At 33.5% G+C, this 15,910-nt stretch overlaps 1 protein-coding gene across 3 annotated transcripts in view; it reads right to left on the bottom strand.

Moving 5' to 3' along the window:
- The window catches only part of DPP10 (dipeptidyl peptidase like 10), a 1,361,034-nt gene that overhangs the window by 69,722 nt on the left and 1,275,402 nt on the right, over window positions 1-15,910 (bottom strand). For all 3 annotated transcript variants that reach the window (XM_045479564.1, XM_045479563.1, XM_045479565.1), the window contains exon 13: window positions 13,418-13,525. In XM_045479564.1, coding sequence (XP_045335520.1) covers window positions 13,418-13,525 — 108 coding nt within the window. The remainder of the gene's footprint in view (window positions 1-13,417; window positions 13,526-15,910) is intronic.

A 15,910-nucleotide genomic window follows, 5' to 3' on the forward strand; every position in this document is an offset into this window, starting at 1 on the left:
AATGGAAAAAGCATTCCATCCTCATGGGTTGGAAGAACAAATATTGTTAAAATGTCATATTACCCAAAGCAATCTACACATACAATGCAATCCCTATCAATATAGCACCAGCATTCTTCTCAGAGCTAGAATTTGTAATGGAACCACAATCCTAAAATTTGTATGGAACCACAAAAGACCCAGAATAACCAAAGTAGTGTTGAAAAAGAAAACCAAAGCTGGAGGCATCCCAATCCCAGATTTTAGCCTATACTACAAAGCTGCAGTCATCAAGCTGGTATAGTATTGGGACAAAAACAGACATACAAACTAATGGAATAGAATAGAGAACCCAGAATTGGACTCACAAATGTAAGGACAACTAATCTTTGACAAAGCAAGAAAGGGTATCCAGAGGAAAAAAGACAGTCTCTTTAGCAAATGGTGCTGGGAGGACTAGACAGCAACATGCAAAAGAATGAAGCTAGACCACTTTCTTACACCATACACAAAAATAAATTCAAAATGGATGAAAGACCAAAAATATTCTTCTAATCTTTATGTAATAAAATTTACCATCGTATTTTTATATTGTCTTTGGCTATTGGTGCATAGTATAAAGGCTTTCTTCAAACTAAGATTACAAATAATTTATTGATGTTTTCTCCTGGTACATGTAAGGTTTTATTTCTCAAAGTTAGATTTCTGATCATTTTAGAATTATGGTGGTAGTATGTAACTACTTTTCTTTTTCCTTATGATATTCAATTTTTCCAAAACTATTTTATTAAAAAAATTTATTTTTCCAGTACTTTGAAGTTCCATCTCTATTATATATATATATATATATGTATATGTATATATATGTATATGTATGTATATGTATATGTATGTATATATATGGATACATGTATATATATGTATATATATGTATATATATACACACACACACATATAGTATATATATGTGTATATATATATATACACACACACGTCTTATATTTGTTATATATATATATATATATATATATATATATATATATATGTCTTTTTCTATACTGTATATTCTGTTCCTTTAATCTCTGTTAATTCATGTCCTAAAACCACACATTTCTAGTTATAGATTTTTTAACATCCATATTATTTAGAATTCAGCCCTTACTTTTTTTTTGGTATTTCCTCAGATATTACTGCATACTTATTTTTCTAAATGAACCTAAAAATAAGCATATCTCATTCAAACATATAAAACTTGTTAGAATTTCTTATTGGGATAATATAAAATTTATAATTAATACTCACCTCTTTACGATCTTCATTTTATCACAGAGCAGGGATATTTTCCCATTTGTTCAAGTCTACTTTATGTCTTTCAGGAATGTTTTAACATTGTCCTCATACAGGTTTTGTACATTTTGCATATTTATATATTTTATATATATCTCAAATACATTTCATTTTCTTATGTCACTAAATATTTTATATTTTGTTGCTATTGTGAATGGCTTCCTATTCCATACACTCTAAATGGTTATTGTTAGCATATAGGAACAACTGTTCATTTCCATATGCTAAATATCTATCCTATCTCACTGAATACTTTTCAAATCTTATGGCTAGTTGTTTATTTTCATCTGATTTACACAAATACGTCCAAAACAAAAATGTGGAGATACTGTGCATCCTTCCTTCTTTCTGAGCTTAATGGGAATGCCACTTTGTTGGATTATGGACTGAGGCATATAGGTTTTATCACATTAAGAAATTATCCTCCAATTCCTGTATTTTTAATTTTTTAAATATTTATTTTGGAGAGAGAGAGAGAGAGAGGGAGGGAGTGGGGAGGGGCAGAGAGAGAGGGAGAAAGAGAATCCCAAGCAGGCTCCACACTGTCAGCAGGGAGCCCAATGCAGGGCTTGAACTCATGAACCATGACATCATGACCTGAGCCAAAGTTGGACACTTAACTGACAGAGCCACCCAGGTGTCCTTTTAATTTTTTTTTTTTTAATCAGGAATTGGTATGAAATTTTGCAAAAGGCTTTTATAGCAACTATAAAGAAAGCCTATGCTGTAGAACAGTTCAAACTGTGTTGGCATTACCCTTGAATGTCTGGTTCTCTTATAAAATCAGGTGGGCCCTGGTGCTCCTTTGTGGTGCAGTTCTTTAATGACATTACATTTCTTCTCTGTCATGAGTCAATGTGAGCTGTCTGTGTCTCTTGGGGCAGTTTTGGCTAAATGTATTTCCTCATGAAATTGTTCATTTCACGTACATTTTCAAATTAGTTGACATAGAGTTCTACAAAATACTGTCTCAAAATCTACTGAAATGTCCTCTGTTATTTCCCACCAGCCATTTCCAATTATATGTGTTTTCTTTCTCCTTTTTCCTTGATTGGGCCAGCTTATGTTTTGTGTGTGCGTGTGTGTGTGTGTGTGTGTGTGTGTGTGTGTGTCTATGTGTGTGTGTGTTTTCAAGGAGAAAACATTACTTTTTAAAAATTTGTTCTACATCTTTCTATATACTGTATAATGTACCTCATTTCTGCTTCAAATTTATTTTCATCGTTCTGACTTATGTTGGATTTTGCTGATAATTTGCTACCTGAAATTAAACTCATTTAATTTCATACTTCCATTTTAGTTTTTATAGGTTTTTAGAGCTATGATTTTTTTCTGACATCTGATTCTGAAAGGTGTTTTCATTCTTATTATTATTATTACTGTTTTATAACTTTGCAAATTTGAACTTTTCAAAGGAATTGTTTAATTGGATTTACTTTAAAAATGTTTCTAGACAGAAAACTTGTTAGGAATATATTCTTGATTTCTAGGCGTATTACATTGTAATCACAGCATGCTTTCATGTAATTTTCAATTTATAGAACTTATTGAGCTTTTAAAATAACTAATGTATGTTCAATTTTTGTCAGTGTTCCCTATACACTTAAAAAGGATTTCTTCATTTGGATGTGTTCAAAATTATATATTATATTTATATATTTATATTTATAAAATAAAATCTATATTATATGTAATAATATAGTTAATATAATAAAATATAAAAACACAATATATTATATATAACAATATATATGTGTATATATGAACATATATATATGCATATATATATGTGTGTGTATATATATATGTATATGAACATCATATAATTCACTTTGGATTGAGGAAGGTAAAAGAAGTTTCCACATATCAAGTACTTTTTGTGCATATCTACTTTATGAAGGTGGTGACTATACTATCCAAGATGTGGATACATTTTTAACTAATATACTTTCTTTGTGATTTGCACCCTTGAACATTATAAAGTATCTTCTTTTGGTCTTCTTAATGCTTTGCAGCATGAAAATTCTCTTGTCTAGCATTAGGATTTACCCTTTCTAAATCCTTTTTTCTTAAATGTGTATTTTGCAAAAAGATTGAATTGCATGAATTTCAAGAAGCAATATGAAAAACTTTTTTTAATTGTAGTACATAAATTAAGCCAAATTACATTTATTGGGTATAACTGTTTTATAAACCTCTTTTATAAAACTATTTTAAAAACCTCCATCATATTTTATATATTCATTATGGATGTCATATTTAATGAGTTTTTTTGTAGGAAGTCTTTTAGTAATTTTTAAAAATGTTTTTAAATCCAGTGCTAGGTTTTTATTTTAGTTTTACATGTTATCATTATATTAACAACTTCAATAATGTTCTTATCCCTCTCACAGTTATCTTTTGTTTCTTGACCATTTCTGTTGTTCTGATTTGTTGTGGATTATGGTTTTTAATTTTCTTTAATCTTTATTTATTTTTGAGAGAGAGAGTGCGAGTGGGGAAGGAACAGAGAGAGGGAGAGGGAGACACAGAATCTTTTTTTTTTTTTTTTTTTTAGTATTTATTTATTGTTGAGAGAGACAGAGACAGAATGTGAGTGGGTTAGGGACAGAAAGTGAGGGAGACACAGAATCCGAAGCAGGCTCCAGGCTCCGAGCTGTCAGCACAGAGCCCAACACAGGGCTTGGACTCACAAGCTGTGATCTCATGACATGAGCTGAAGTCAGACACTCAAGTGACTGAGCCACCCAGGTGCCCCGGGAGACACAGAATCTTGAAGCAGGCTCCAGGCTCTCAGCTGTCAGAACAAAGCCTGACACGAGGCTGGAACTCACGGACCCCAAAGTTGATGACCTGAGCCAAAGTCAGAGGCTCAACTGAATGAGCTACCCAGGTGCCCCTGGATTATAGTTTTAATGTTGCCTTTCTTCCAGTCTTCTGCTTCTCTCCTTTAAGAAACCCAATTAAATATCAGTTGCATATTATTTTCCTGTCTTAGCTACTTCTGATCCTCTCTACTTTATTTCATTTATTTACTTATTTTTATCTCTCTTCCTGATAACCACTAGTATATTTTTGGCAATATTTATTTACCCTTGGTCATCTTTCCATTAGTTTCTTACGATTTTGTACTATTTTTTTTTCAATATTCTTCCTGAAATCTGTTACTTTTTGGGTTACAACTTTTCTTTATACTTTATGAAGGCTTTTCTGAGTTTTGAATTTCACATTTGATAATTTCATATCTACAAGTGCTTATTTAGTGATACTTAGTTATTTGGGGAGTATTATACTACTGGATCCTTCTACTTCATAGTTGATTTTGGGAGAGGGGTAGCTTTATCTATTAAATATTTTTTTTTATTCTCACTTTCTGTTTACCTCACATAGTAACTGCATGTCTACTGCCAGCCATATTTTCTTCTTTATGAAAATCTTGAATTTCCTAGGATATAGATGCCTAATAGTGGTGAAAGATTAGGTGAGCCACTAAACTTCTATTACTAGTACCCTAAGGAGCTGCATCCCTAAGGAATGCTATCTCTAGTACCCTAAGAACTTGTTTCTCAAGCACCCCAAGGTAGCACCATTAGGAGTAGATACGCGTTTTCTGACAGCCTATATGTATATGTGTGTGTGTGTGTGTGTGTATGTAGCTAATATATATGTGTATATATATAGATATACATTTTTTCCCTGGGGGGTCCTTAATTTCTATCACCAGTTTCTAGTTTCTACCTTTCCCTTCACCACAATATTCCAAGAGATGGGTCTGTCAAGCTTGTTTCTTTCTTTCTTTCTTAGGTGGTATTAAAAAAAAATCATACTTGGTTTTGTGCATATTCAAGGTACTTCACTGTGATTCCTTGTCTCAGTGCTTTTATTTTTTTTAATTTCATTTATTTTTGCTTTAGGTTTAATTGACATAAAATATCTTATAATTTCAGGTGTACATCATAGTGCTTCAATATTGCACACATTAAGAAGTGATCCCCAGGTTAAGTCTACTTACCATCTGTCAATATACAAAGTTTCAATGTTGAATTTTAAAAGGAATGTAACAATGTTCCACAGTATAGACTATGCTACATAACCTAAGCTTTTGGTGAATGCCTTTATCAGCATAAAGAAATTGTTTTTGTTCCTAAATTTGTAAGGTTTTTGAACATGGATTTGTGGAATTTATTGGAGGCTGTTTCTGCATCTATTAAGATTATTATATTTTTTCATGTAGATGAAAATGAAGTGAATTATATCACAGATATTTAAATTTTAAGCAAACAGCATTCTTCTGTGAAAAATAACAGTATTTTTTTAAATCCATTGAAGAATTCAGTTTGCCACTACTTGGTTTAGAAGTTCTTAAGTGACCTGTAACTGTCCTTTCCCATACTGTCTTCATTTGATTTTGGTTATAAGATGATATCTGTATCATTGAATTTATCAAAAAATATTCCATCTTTTTCTCCTTTTTGAATATATTTCTATACATTTTAAGTGCATCTTGAATTTTGGTAGACCCCAGTTTTCAAAACCACCTGTACTTGATGTGAAAATGTTTAATTTTTTTTTAATGTTCATTTATTTTTGAGAGAGAGAGAGAAAGAGATACAGAGTGTGAGCAGGGGAGGGGCAGAGAGAGAGAGGGAGACAGACAATCTGAAGCAGGCTCCAGGCTCTGAGCTGTCAGCACAGAGCCGGACATGGGGCTCGAATTCACGAACTGCGAGATCATGCCCTGAGCTGAAATTAGACCCTTAACCTGAGTCACCCAGGCGCCCCTGAAAACACTGTTTTAAAATGCTGTTCCATTTCCTTAATATTATGGGACAATCACATTGTTTCTTAAATATGTTTGTTTTTTTTTTTTAGAATTTATTTATTTCATTTAGGTTCTCAAATTTGCTGGCATAAAGTTAATAGTATTTTAAAATACAGTTTAAATATGCAGTTCTGCCTCCTTTGTGTAACTTACACTTTTTTTTAGGTTGATTTATTTTTTGAAAGAGAGAGTGAAAGAAAGCCATGAGTAGGGGAGGGTCAGAGAGAAAGGAAACAGAGAATCCCAAGAAGGCTCTGCGTTGTGAGTGCAGAGTCCCATGCAGGGCTTGAACTCACGAACTATTCGATCATGACCTGAACAAAAATCCAAGAGAAGAATACTTAACCAACTGAACCAGCCAGACACCCCAAACCTATGATTTCTTGATTATAACTTTGGATTCCAGTAGTCATGATCAGACGTTGCTTTGAATGAGCCAAGGACAGAATACTAACAGCTTAAGGTTTTAGTGCATCTTTGGTGCCCAATTTTAAGATGAACAATATCTCAAAACATTGAAAGGTACAGAAATTGTGCTCTATTATTTGAACATATCTAGAGATGCCTTGGTTTCAAGATTTCTAGCTTGATTATATTTTCTCCATTTTTTTCAGAAAATTTTGTTATTTGTAGGTATGTATCCAAGGATAGAAGAGTGTCCACATTAAACGTGATCATGAGTGGGGAGCCCGGCTGGCTCAGTCGGTTAAGCAAACAATTAAGTTTGACTCTTGATTTCAGTTCAGGTCATGATCCCATGGTTCGTGAGTTTGAGCCCTAAATGGGGCTCTGCACTGACAGTGTAGAGCCTGCTTGGGACTCTCTCTCTCTCCCTCTCTCTCTGCCCCTCCTCTGCTCACACTCTCTCTTTCTCTCTCTCTCAAGCTAATAAACTTAAAAAAATACTTAAAAAAAATTAAAAAGTGCAAGTTATCATGAGCAAAACTCAATGCTTTGAGACAATGTCTGAACACAGTGTACCCAATATTAAAAATTACACATTATTCATTTCAATGATGCATCCAGCATAAAAATATTTTTCTTCTAACTTAGGACCAAAAGTTTTCTTGTTGGAAGCCTTAACAACAACCTCACAATTTTTATTTTTATTTATTTATTTTTTTCAACGTTTATTTTTGGGACAGAGAGAGACAGAGCATGAACGGGGGAGGGGCAGAGAGAGAGGGAGACACAGAATCGGAAACAGGCTCCAGGCTCTGAGCCATCAGCCCAGACCCTGACGCGGGGCTCGACCTCACGGACCGCGAGATCGTGACCTGGCTGAAGTCGGACGCTTAACCGACTGCGCCACCCAGGCGCCCCAACCTCACAATTTTTAGATTTCACTTCAAGCATCTGTAATCGCTTTGCTCACTTTATATCCACGAGGGCAAATCTGGGCTGAGGAATAAGTGCAACTTCATTTCACATATAAGAGCATAGCCTGTCTTTTATAGTTCTACAGTTATAGTCGTTAAGACTCAACTATTCTCCACTACTGCATATCAGATTATATTGCATCAGCGGGCATATTGCATTTGATCTGGACTGGAGGTAAATAATCCTAAATCAAATCAAACTATGGTATATGGCTCATACAGTGAGTTCAAAATAAATATCAAGGAACTTGACTAATCTTCCCGAAGGGTGTCTGTATCTCAGTTAGTTTTCAGTCCACTTTCCAAAGACAATCACAGCTAAGATAACTGAACAAAGAGGAAAGAAGAATCATTCTCACTGCGCAGTAATAATTCTTTCCATGCAACCATGGTCTCTATTATATTAACTTGGTAGAATACAAAAAATGATGATAAATATGAAAGCATAGTGGACTTTTGACAAGGGCAACATGGCAATGTACTTTAAACTCATATTTCACTTTTAATTTTAGACTAAATGGCGATACAACTAATGATTTTCATTCATTAGTGGGATGGAAATCTAGGATGCAGATCAAGTGTTTTTATTGCCAAATAAAATTTGAGAATAAGGTATTAGACACCATTAGAAATCAGATTACCTCTCTTCAAATTGGTATAGATTTTCTCTTACTTAGAAAAGTTAAATATTAATCTTGTATTTCTATTTAAAAATTTGGAAGATTGGTATCAGTGAAAATTTCATAATATATGTGCTTTTTGCCTGATTACACACTGTTCATTCAAATTTCTTATATTAAATTCTGTTTAATTTCTACAGTTTCTAAATAAGTGATATAGTGCCTAAAATAGCATGCTATAATTTACTATTTATCACACGAGGTGAGCTAATTGTTTTCAGACAATGTCCTAATCAGATACAGCAGTGAAATTTAATGAAAAAAAAAATTATTGGGTTGATTAGGTGATAGAATTGTGAATTGGGGGCATGCCATTTTCTACAGTTTTTGTAATGAATAATGGCATTTAAAATTGTTCCAAGTGAAATCATCAGCTCTCATGAGCAAAACTTTGTATTGCTGCGTAGAGAAAGAGAATGGATTCACCAACATATATAATTTTTCATTTAACACAATTTAGGAAGATGACAGGGCAGTTCCTTTCATTTATGAATCTGAACCACTTAGCATGATTGAAACTCTGCTTACTCCATATCTGAGAGAAAAAAGGTAGCCATGTCTTTGGCAAAAACCTTTTTACTTAACTGCAGCCTGCATTACAGCAAATGCAGGATATTAGAGTTCCAGACAAGGCAATTCAGAAGTTAAAGGTCTATATGAGGATTGCTGTGGAGAGAGAGGTAGGAGAAAACTTGTGAAGCAATTGCAAGTCTAATGTTCTGAGGGAAAGAAGTTTTGCATCATTGTTTGACTCAAGAACCACATAAACTGATATTAATACTGCACAGTGTATATTTTACTCAAAAGAGCAATTACTTTATAGATTTTTAGAAAAGCCAGTTTTTATTTTTATTCATATTATCTTTAAGGTAACTTATGAAAGTAGAGAAATTCTGTTATCACATATTCATATGGAAAGTAATCTAGAAATAAATTTATATACATATATATACACACACACACACACACACATATATGTGTATATGTATGAGTTTATATGTGTGTGTATACATATATATATGAGTTTACAAATATCTTACTTTTGATGCAGGAACTCCAAGTCTGTTAATCAAAACTAAATAAAGGATCCATAATATAAACTAGCTTTTTGTATAGTGACAGATATAGTTACAACAAACTGCCACTGAATTAAACACTGAATTATACTGGTTAACTATCTACATCCAGTCAACTAAATATTAATCTTCTAAAGAACTGTTTCTCAAAATTATGTAGCATTATGGGAAAAGTATGCTTTATAATTAGAACTTAAACTATGAAATTCTATAGTTAACATAAAATTATAATCTTGTCTAAAAGGAGGGAAACATAAATTCTTTCTAGTTTTATTTTTTGAAATTAGTAAGGAATGCCTTTGTAAATGAGAAAAATGAATACTAAAATATGTGTAATGACAACCATCACCCTCTTAACGAAAATAGCCTGAAAGGCTAATTTTATAGCCTAGTCTCCAATTAATAGTTTCCATCTACCTACTCATTGTCAAAGAGAGCAAAATGTTTGGAGAAAATTACTAACTTCATTTAGTGAGATACTTCATACAGATAAATACATTTTCAGTCAGTGAGGAAGCTCTCAAATATAGCTAAGCATCAAAGGGTGCTCATCCTGCTGGTTGGCTGTCAAACTCTGTTCTCATCATTCCTCCTCACTGGCAGCAGGTCAAGGAAGAAAGAGTGTAAAAAATCATCAATGTTGGTATATGCATTACTATTTAGACTCTAAGTGATTACACTATTTTTGGAGAGCCAATTTGCCACTCCATAGCAAAACTTAAAAACGTATGTACACATACACTTTGCCTACATATCTCTGATATCTTAAAATATATTTTTGTGGTAATAATCATAAATAAATACTTATGCATATGAATGTTTACCTCTGAGTAATTTCTCATATCAAAATTAGAGTAACTTTAATGCTGATTAAAATTGATTCATTTAAATAGAGTATACTAAACCTATTTAGCAGAATGTTGAACAGCTATTAAAATGACATTGGAGACTAATATTAAACATTAAGAATATAATAAATAATATAAGAATTCTTATACATTATTCTTAAAATACTACAAATCCATACATGTGCTTTGATTGCAATATTCAAAAGAAAATTAAATATTTTTCAATGTTAAAAGGAATTAGAAATACCTATATATACAAATTTATTTACAGTGTGATGTGTGAGGTGAGGAGACTGTGTTTGATTTTAAATGAGTTAATTCAGCTTCGAATTCTAAGATTTTCATAGCATATATATGTGTCAATATCATAATCTTAGAGGATTCTTAAAAGACCTTTTTTGTAAACTATTTAAAAAAATTGAGGTGGGGGAGCCTGGGTGGCTCAGTCGGTTAAGCATCCGACTTCAGCTCTGGTCATGATCTTGCATTTAGTGGGTTCGAGCCCCGCATCAGGCACTGTGCTGACAGCTTGGAGCCTGGAACCTGCTTCAGATTCTGTGTCTCCCTCTCTCTCTGCCCCTCCCCTTCTCATGCTCCCTCTTTCTCTCTCTCTCTCTCAAAAATAAATAAAAACTTTAAAAACTTTTTTTTTGAGGGAAAGGAATTCAAACTGTTTACTAAGATTGTGTCTGTGTATAAACTTAGGTATAACTTACATTTATCTAACCACTGACCTCTAACTCATTAACAAAGTAGATTAACTTTATCCACATTGCCAAAACATCCATAAATAATAGTGCAGTCATGTTTATTTCTCACTGAGGCAAGCCACAAATTATCTGAACTGCAACCGGAATAGATCAAAATCTTTTCTACTTCAATGAAAGCTTTGTTATAATCTTCATATAGAAGAGGAACAAAGTAAACACATCCACTCTATGAAGTTGTTCTGAACACTTCAGGAATAATGAATTAGACTGCATGTCAGGCTGTTTTGATTGGGGGAAGAAGGTATTTCTTCCCAAGGCTTATAAAGAAACTTCTGTTGGTTCATAAATGTCTCAATTCCTACAGGCCAGCATTAGCACCTCCCATTCCCTTCCAATGCAACACTTTTTAAAAGACACTATTTATCTCCTTAATTTGTTAAATAGATTGTCTTCTTGGAATTGTATATATAATGGTGTATTATACATCTTTCCCTATCATTTGCTGTATTTACAATTTGTATGCAATTTGGACAACCTGGGTTTTCACACAGTTTTGTGAATATAAAATACTGTGGTTTAAAAATTTAATAAAATGGGGTGCCTGGGTGGCTCAGTCAGTTGAGTGTCTGACTTTAGCTCAGGTCATGATCTCGAGGTTTGTGAGTTCAAGCCCCGCATCAGGCTCTATTGCTGACAGCTCGGAGCCTGGAGCCTGCTTCAGATTCTGTGTCTCCCTGTTTTTCTCTGCTCCTCCCTTGCTTCTCTCTCTTTCCTTCCCAAAAATAAACATTAAAAATTTAATAAAATGTCACAGTCAGTGTTAACATTTGCGTTTAGTGGGTTTGAGCCCCGCACCCACACTTATAGTGTGATATATTATTTTTGACCAAAAGATCTAGTATTTATGATAACAAAATTTATAATTAGCTAGCAAAAGTTAATCAGGTAGAATAATTTGCTAGTGAAACTTCTTCCAGTTTACATAAAAAAAAAAAAAATAGCCCCCTTAGTGCTGTCTGATATAATCATTTTAATACATATAAAATCATCAAAAAGTTTAGGCATATATAGATACATTTATTTCAAACATAAATGAGATATTATAGTCTATAACCTATTTTTCCAACTTAAATGATATACTATGAAAATTAATCTACATCTTTATTGTGAAAATTACATATGTTCCAAATTACTTATTTTGGCTTTAATTCAAATTAAAGTCATGGCAGTTGTTTTAATAGGTACAGAACTTAGACATGTGTTAAATTTTAAACTACCGACATAAGATTTTGAGAATTCAAGGCACTGAGCTGCTGCATATAAATATGTATATAGATTATGATACAAGTTTGAGAATTTGCACAAGGCTTGTGAAGGTCTAACAACATAAATGTAGACAGGTTGTTTAGGGATCTTTTGGCACATTTATATTTACTCTATATTTTGTAAGTGTGAAATTGATTCTTGGCTAGTTTGTTTGTAAACTCTCACAGAGGATTCCAATTTATCCACATCCTTTGCCTTTATAAATTATCTTTTGCCTGAGACTAGGATGTTTATTTATTTGATTTTGAAGGAAACCAGTTCTCCTGAATGTTTGTTATTGACCATTACATTCAAATTGACTCATTAACCTTGTCACATTTAAACCATTTGTGAATTCTCCCATTTTTAAATAATTGGATAAAACTGTATGGTCTGCTAACTCATTTGCAATTTAAAAGAAAAATAACCCTTTCCTTATTTTTATTGGAAAGTCTATAAAAATATAGCACAGACTCTGTGTCATTGACAATACATTTTATCCTGGTTTTTCAAATATGCATTGTATTTCCTTGTGGGGGGTTACCATAAAGTATTCAAGTATTCAGTTTTTGATGGACATTTAGTATGCTTCAAGCATTTATTTATTTATTTATTTATTCATTCATTCATTCATTCATTCATTCATTTACGTTTATGTATTTTGAAAGAGAGAAACTGAGCACATCCGACGGGGAGGGCCAGAGAGAGAAAGAAAGAGAATACCAAGTATTCTGATGCTGCAACTGACAGTGTGGAGCCCAACCTAGGGCTTAAACTTATGAACGGTGAGATCCTGACCTGAGCCTAAAGCAAGAGTCAGACACTTAACCAACTGAGCCCCCCAGGTGCCCCAGAAATTAGTTTGCTTCAAATATTTAAAACATTTATAGCACCTTGAAAATACTGCTTACACAAAATAGGGAATATACATATTTGTTAAATGAAAAATTTTCTCTAAATTGTCCTCCAATCTCTGAAAGTAGGGGTTGGGTAATTTTCATGTATTCTATTCTCTCTAATCCAAGGCCCAAGTCTCTTAGCATATATTATGGCTCACTAAATTCTCTTGAGTGTTGAGACTATTATGTGGGAAAGTATAGTTTGAATTTATAGTTATGGAGGGGGATCCTCTTTCTAGAACTTAGTCCTTGGGTTAAATGTATTCCTGGATTTCATAGGCATTAACTGTAGGTTCAGAATATGCCCTAAGAATTGTACCTTCATGAGTATGACAGCAATGAAACCAAACACAGAAAGGAGCCAGCACGTACCTGGACAAGAAACATCGCTATGTGGTGAAATTCTCCACGGCCCCCTTGCTTAACAGGAACTGTCATAAAGAATGTGCTGCCGTCTCTAGAAAACACTGGCTCCTCATTCTAAAAACAGAAGTGCACGTGATGACATCAAGATGGTATTGGACTTTTGTTTGCAAAACGGTCAAATTATTTTAAAAATAATGTGAATGCACCACCACCATCTATCTTCAGAAAATTTTCATGTGTCCCAACTAGAAACTGTGTCCATTAAACAGTAACTGCCCATTCCTCCCTACCCCACTCCCTGGAAGCACCATCAATGTCCTTTCTGTCTCTTTGTTTTGACTCTACCAGAACAAATTCTTTAATGACTGGCTTACAAAAACCAAACAACATCTAACATATTTTTTTCTGAAATATTTCACCCAGCCACTCTAGTTACTCGAACATACATTTCTGTTGATGCATATATAAATGTACTGAAACGCTGAAATTAAAAGGCTGCAAAATTGGAAGGAATCCATTGAAAATCCAAAAATACACAAATACAAATGTCCATTTGATGATTTTTTAATTAAGCTCTAAGTGGCATGTTACATCAATAGAATTATTTTCTGAAAATTAAATGACGGAAGCTATGCATATAGACTGCTTTCTTTTTGCTCCAGGGGAAACATTAAGAAAATGGATTTGTCTGAAAAACATTCAGTTCTTTCCTGTTGGATTAGTGACAGTGATTATACATCCGGTAAAAGAAAGACTTTTGCTATGGTTACTTTTTTTGCAGGTCTTTAAAATGCCCTATAAACCCTTTCAGATGATCTGGCCCTCTACTCTCTTTCTGATCTCATCTCCTTTCATTCTCCTGCTTCCTCATTGTGCATGATCCTGCTCCAGGGCCTTTGCACTTTTTATTCTGCCTGGTTCTTTCTTTTATCTCTTTCATATCTTGGCTCTGTATCACCTTAACAGTGAGGTGTTTTCCCATTACCCCATACAAAGGGTGATCTTAGAAGCCAGATCAGCCAACTCTGTCTGAATCCCTCATCTCCTTTTACCTACTTCTGTTTTTTTTTTTTCCATAGTACCTAACAGTATCCAACATATTTTATTTCAGGTACGTATGCATTTTTTTTGTATATGCGTGTATGTATGCAGGTGGGCAAGTAGATAGGCAAGTAGGTGAAGTTCCTCAGGAATGTAAACTCCATGAGGGAGGACCCTTGAATTCTTCACTGCTCTACCTCCAGCACCTAGATAATGACTGTTATATAAATTGTGCTTAATAATTATTTACTTATTTTACTTGAATAAGTAAATTAGTAACTATTTTCATAATCAAGAGTCTGGTTTCAGCTTTATTAGTGAGAACCTCCCTTGATAGAGATATAAGGCTAATATTTTTCTTCTCTACTTCATGGACACTCATGAAAATATATGACATATGTAAAAATGTAAAACTGAAGGAATATACAGTTCAAGGATGAAAACATTGCATTGCTAGGTATATAATAAATACTGACAAGATACCTGAGTGAATCACATCTTTCAACTATGATAGAGTCAATAATTCTGTAGGTTCCCTCTCTTGCCCTCTGGAATCTCTCTTTTGCCTTTGTACATGAAACATCTTCTGCTTGGAACAACGTTTTTGTTTTGCTTTTTGTACTGAATCTTACTCTTTTTTTTTTTTCTTAAACTCAAGGAACAGAAACCATTACCAAATTTCCCTGGTTAGAGAGTGTCTCGTAGTTAAGAAATCTCTCCTTAGAGATTCTAACAAGTACACTGTATTTATCTCTATCATGACATTCAATGCATTCTATTATATGGTTGGCTTCTTTCACTAGGCAAGTAATAATTAAACTAAGTTTATAATTTTATCTTTTTAGCTTTATTGCCTAGGACCCAGTAGGTGTCCAACTCATAATTGGATAGATGAATGCTGTTTACAACAGGCAAAATATTTATTATATATATATCATTCTACCCACATTTGCTCCAACTTATGAGCTCCTTCCCTATTCTCTCCTTGTGATTTGCTCCAAAAGTAAATTGCCTTTTTAAGGTACAGGATTATCTGAGAATTCTCCTTTTTATATTTGTCTACCCCACACCCCCAACCCCTTTCCAATTCTAATGCCTTATAAATGGTTCAGCAAAGGAGCAGATGGAGACTATATTCCTAAATGCATTGCTGGGCTTAAAACCCTTCACCATGAGGCAATATCTACGTATAAATAGGGCACTATGCCAACCTTTTCCTAGAATCAAATAATGGAAATGGAGCCTATTTCACTGTCTACTTTTATGATTGTAAGCAAGTCAATGTTTATGACACACAGAACAATGGATTGGGGATACCAAACTCTATTTCTTGACCAATAGTTTTGTACATGGGTTATCACAAGCCTCTTGAAAGCCAGGCCACATTCTCTCTGTTCTTCCTACTATCCAGAAAGTGAGCATATGATGATTATACTTAATTCCTAGTTGTCTTAGAAA

The sequence above is a fragment of the Leopardus geoffroyi genome, chromosome C1 (assembly GCF_018350155.1).
Source record: "Leopardus geoffroyi isolate Oge1 chromosome C1, O.geoffroyi_Oge1_pat1.0, whole genome shotgun sequence".
Lineage (NCBI taxonomy): Eukaryota > Metazoa > Chordata > Mammalia > Carnivora > Felidae > Leopardus > Leopardus geoffroyi.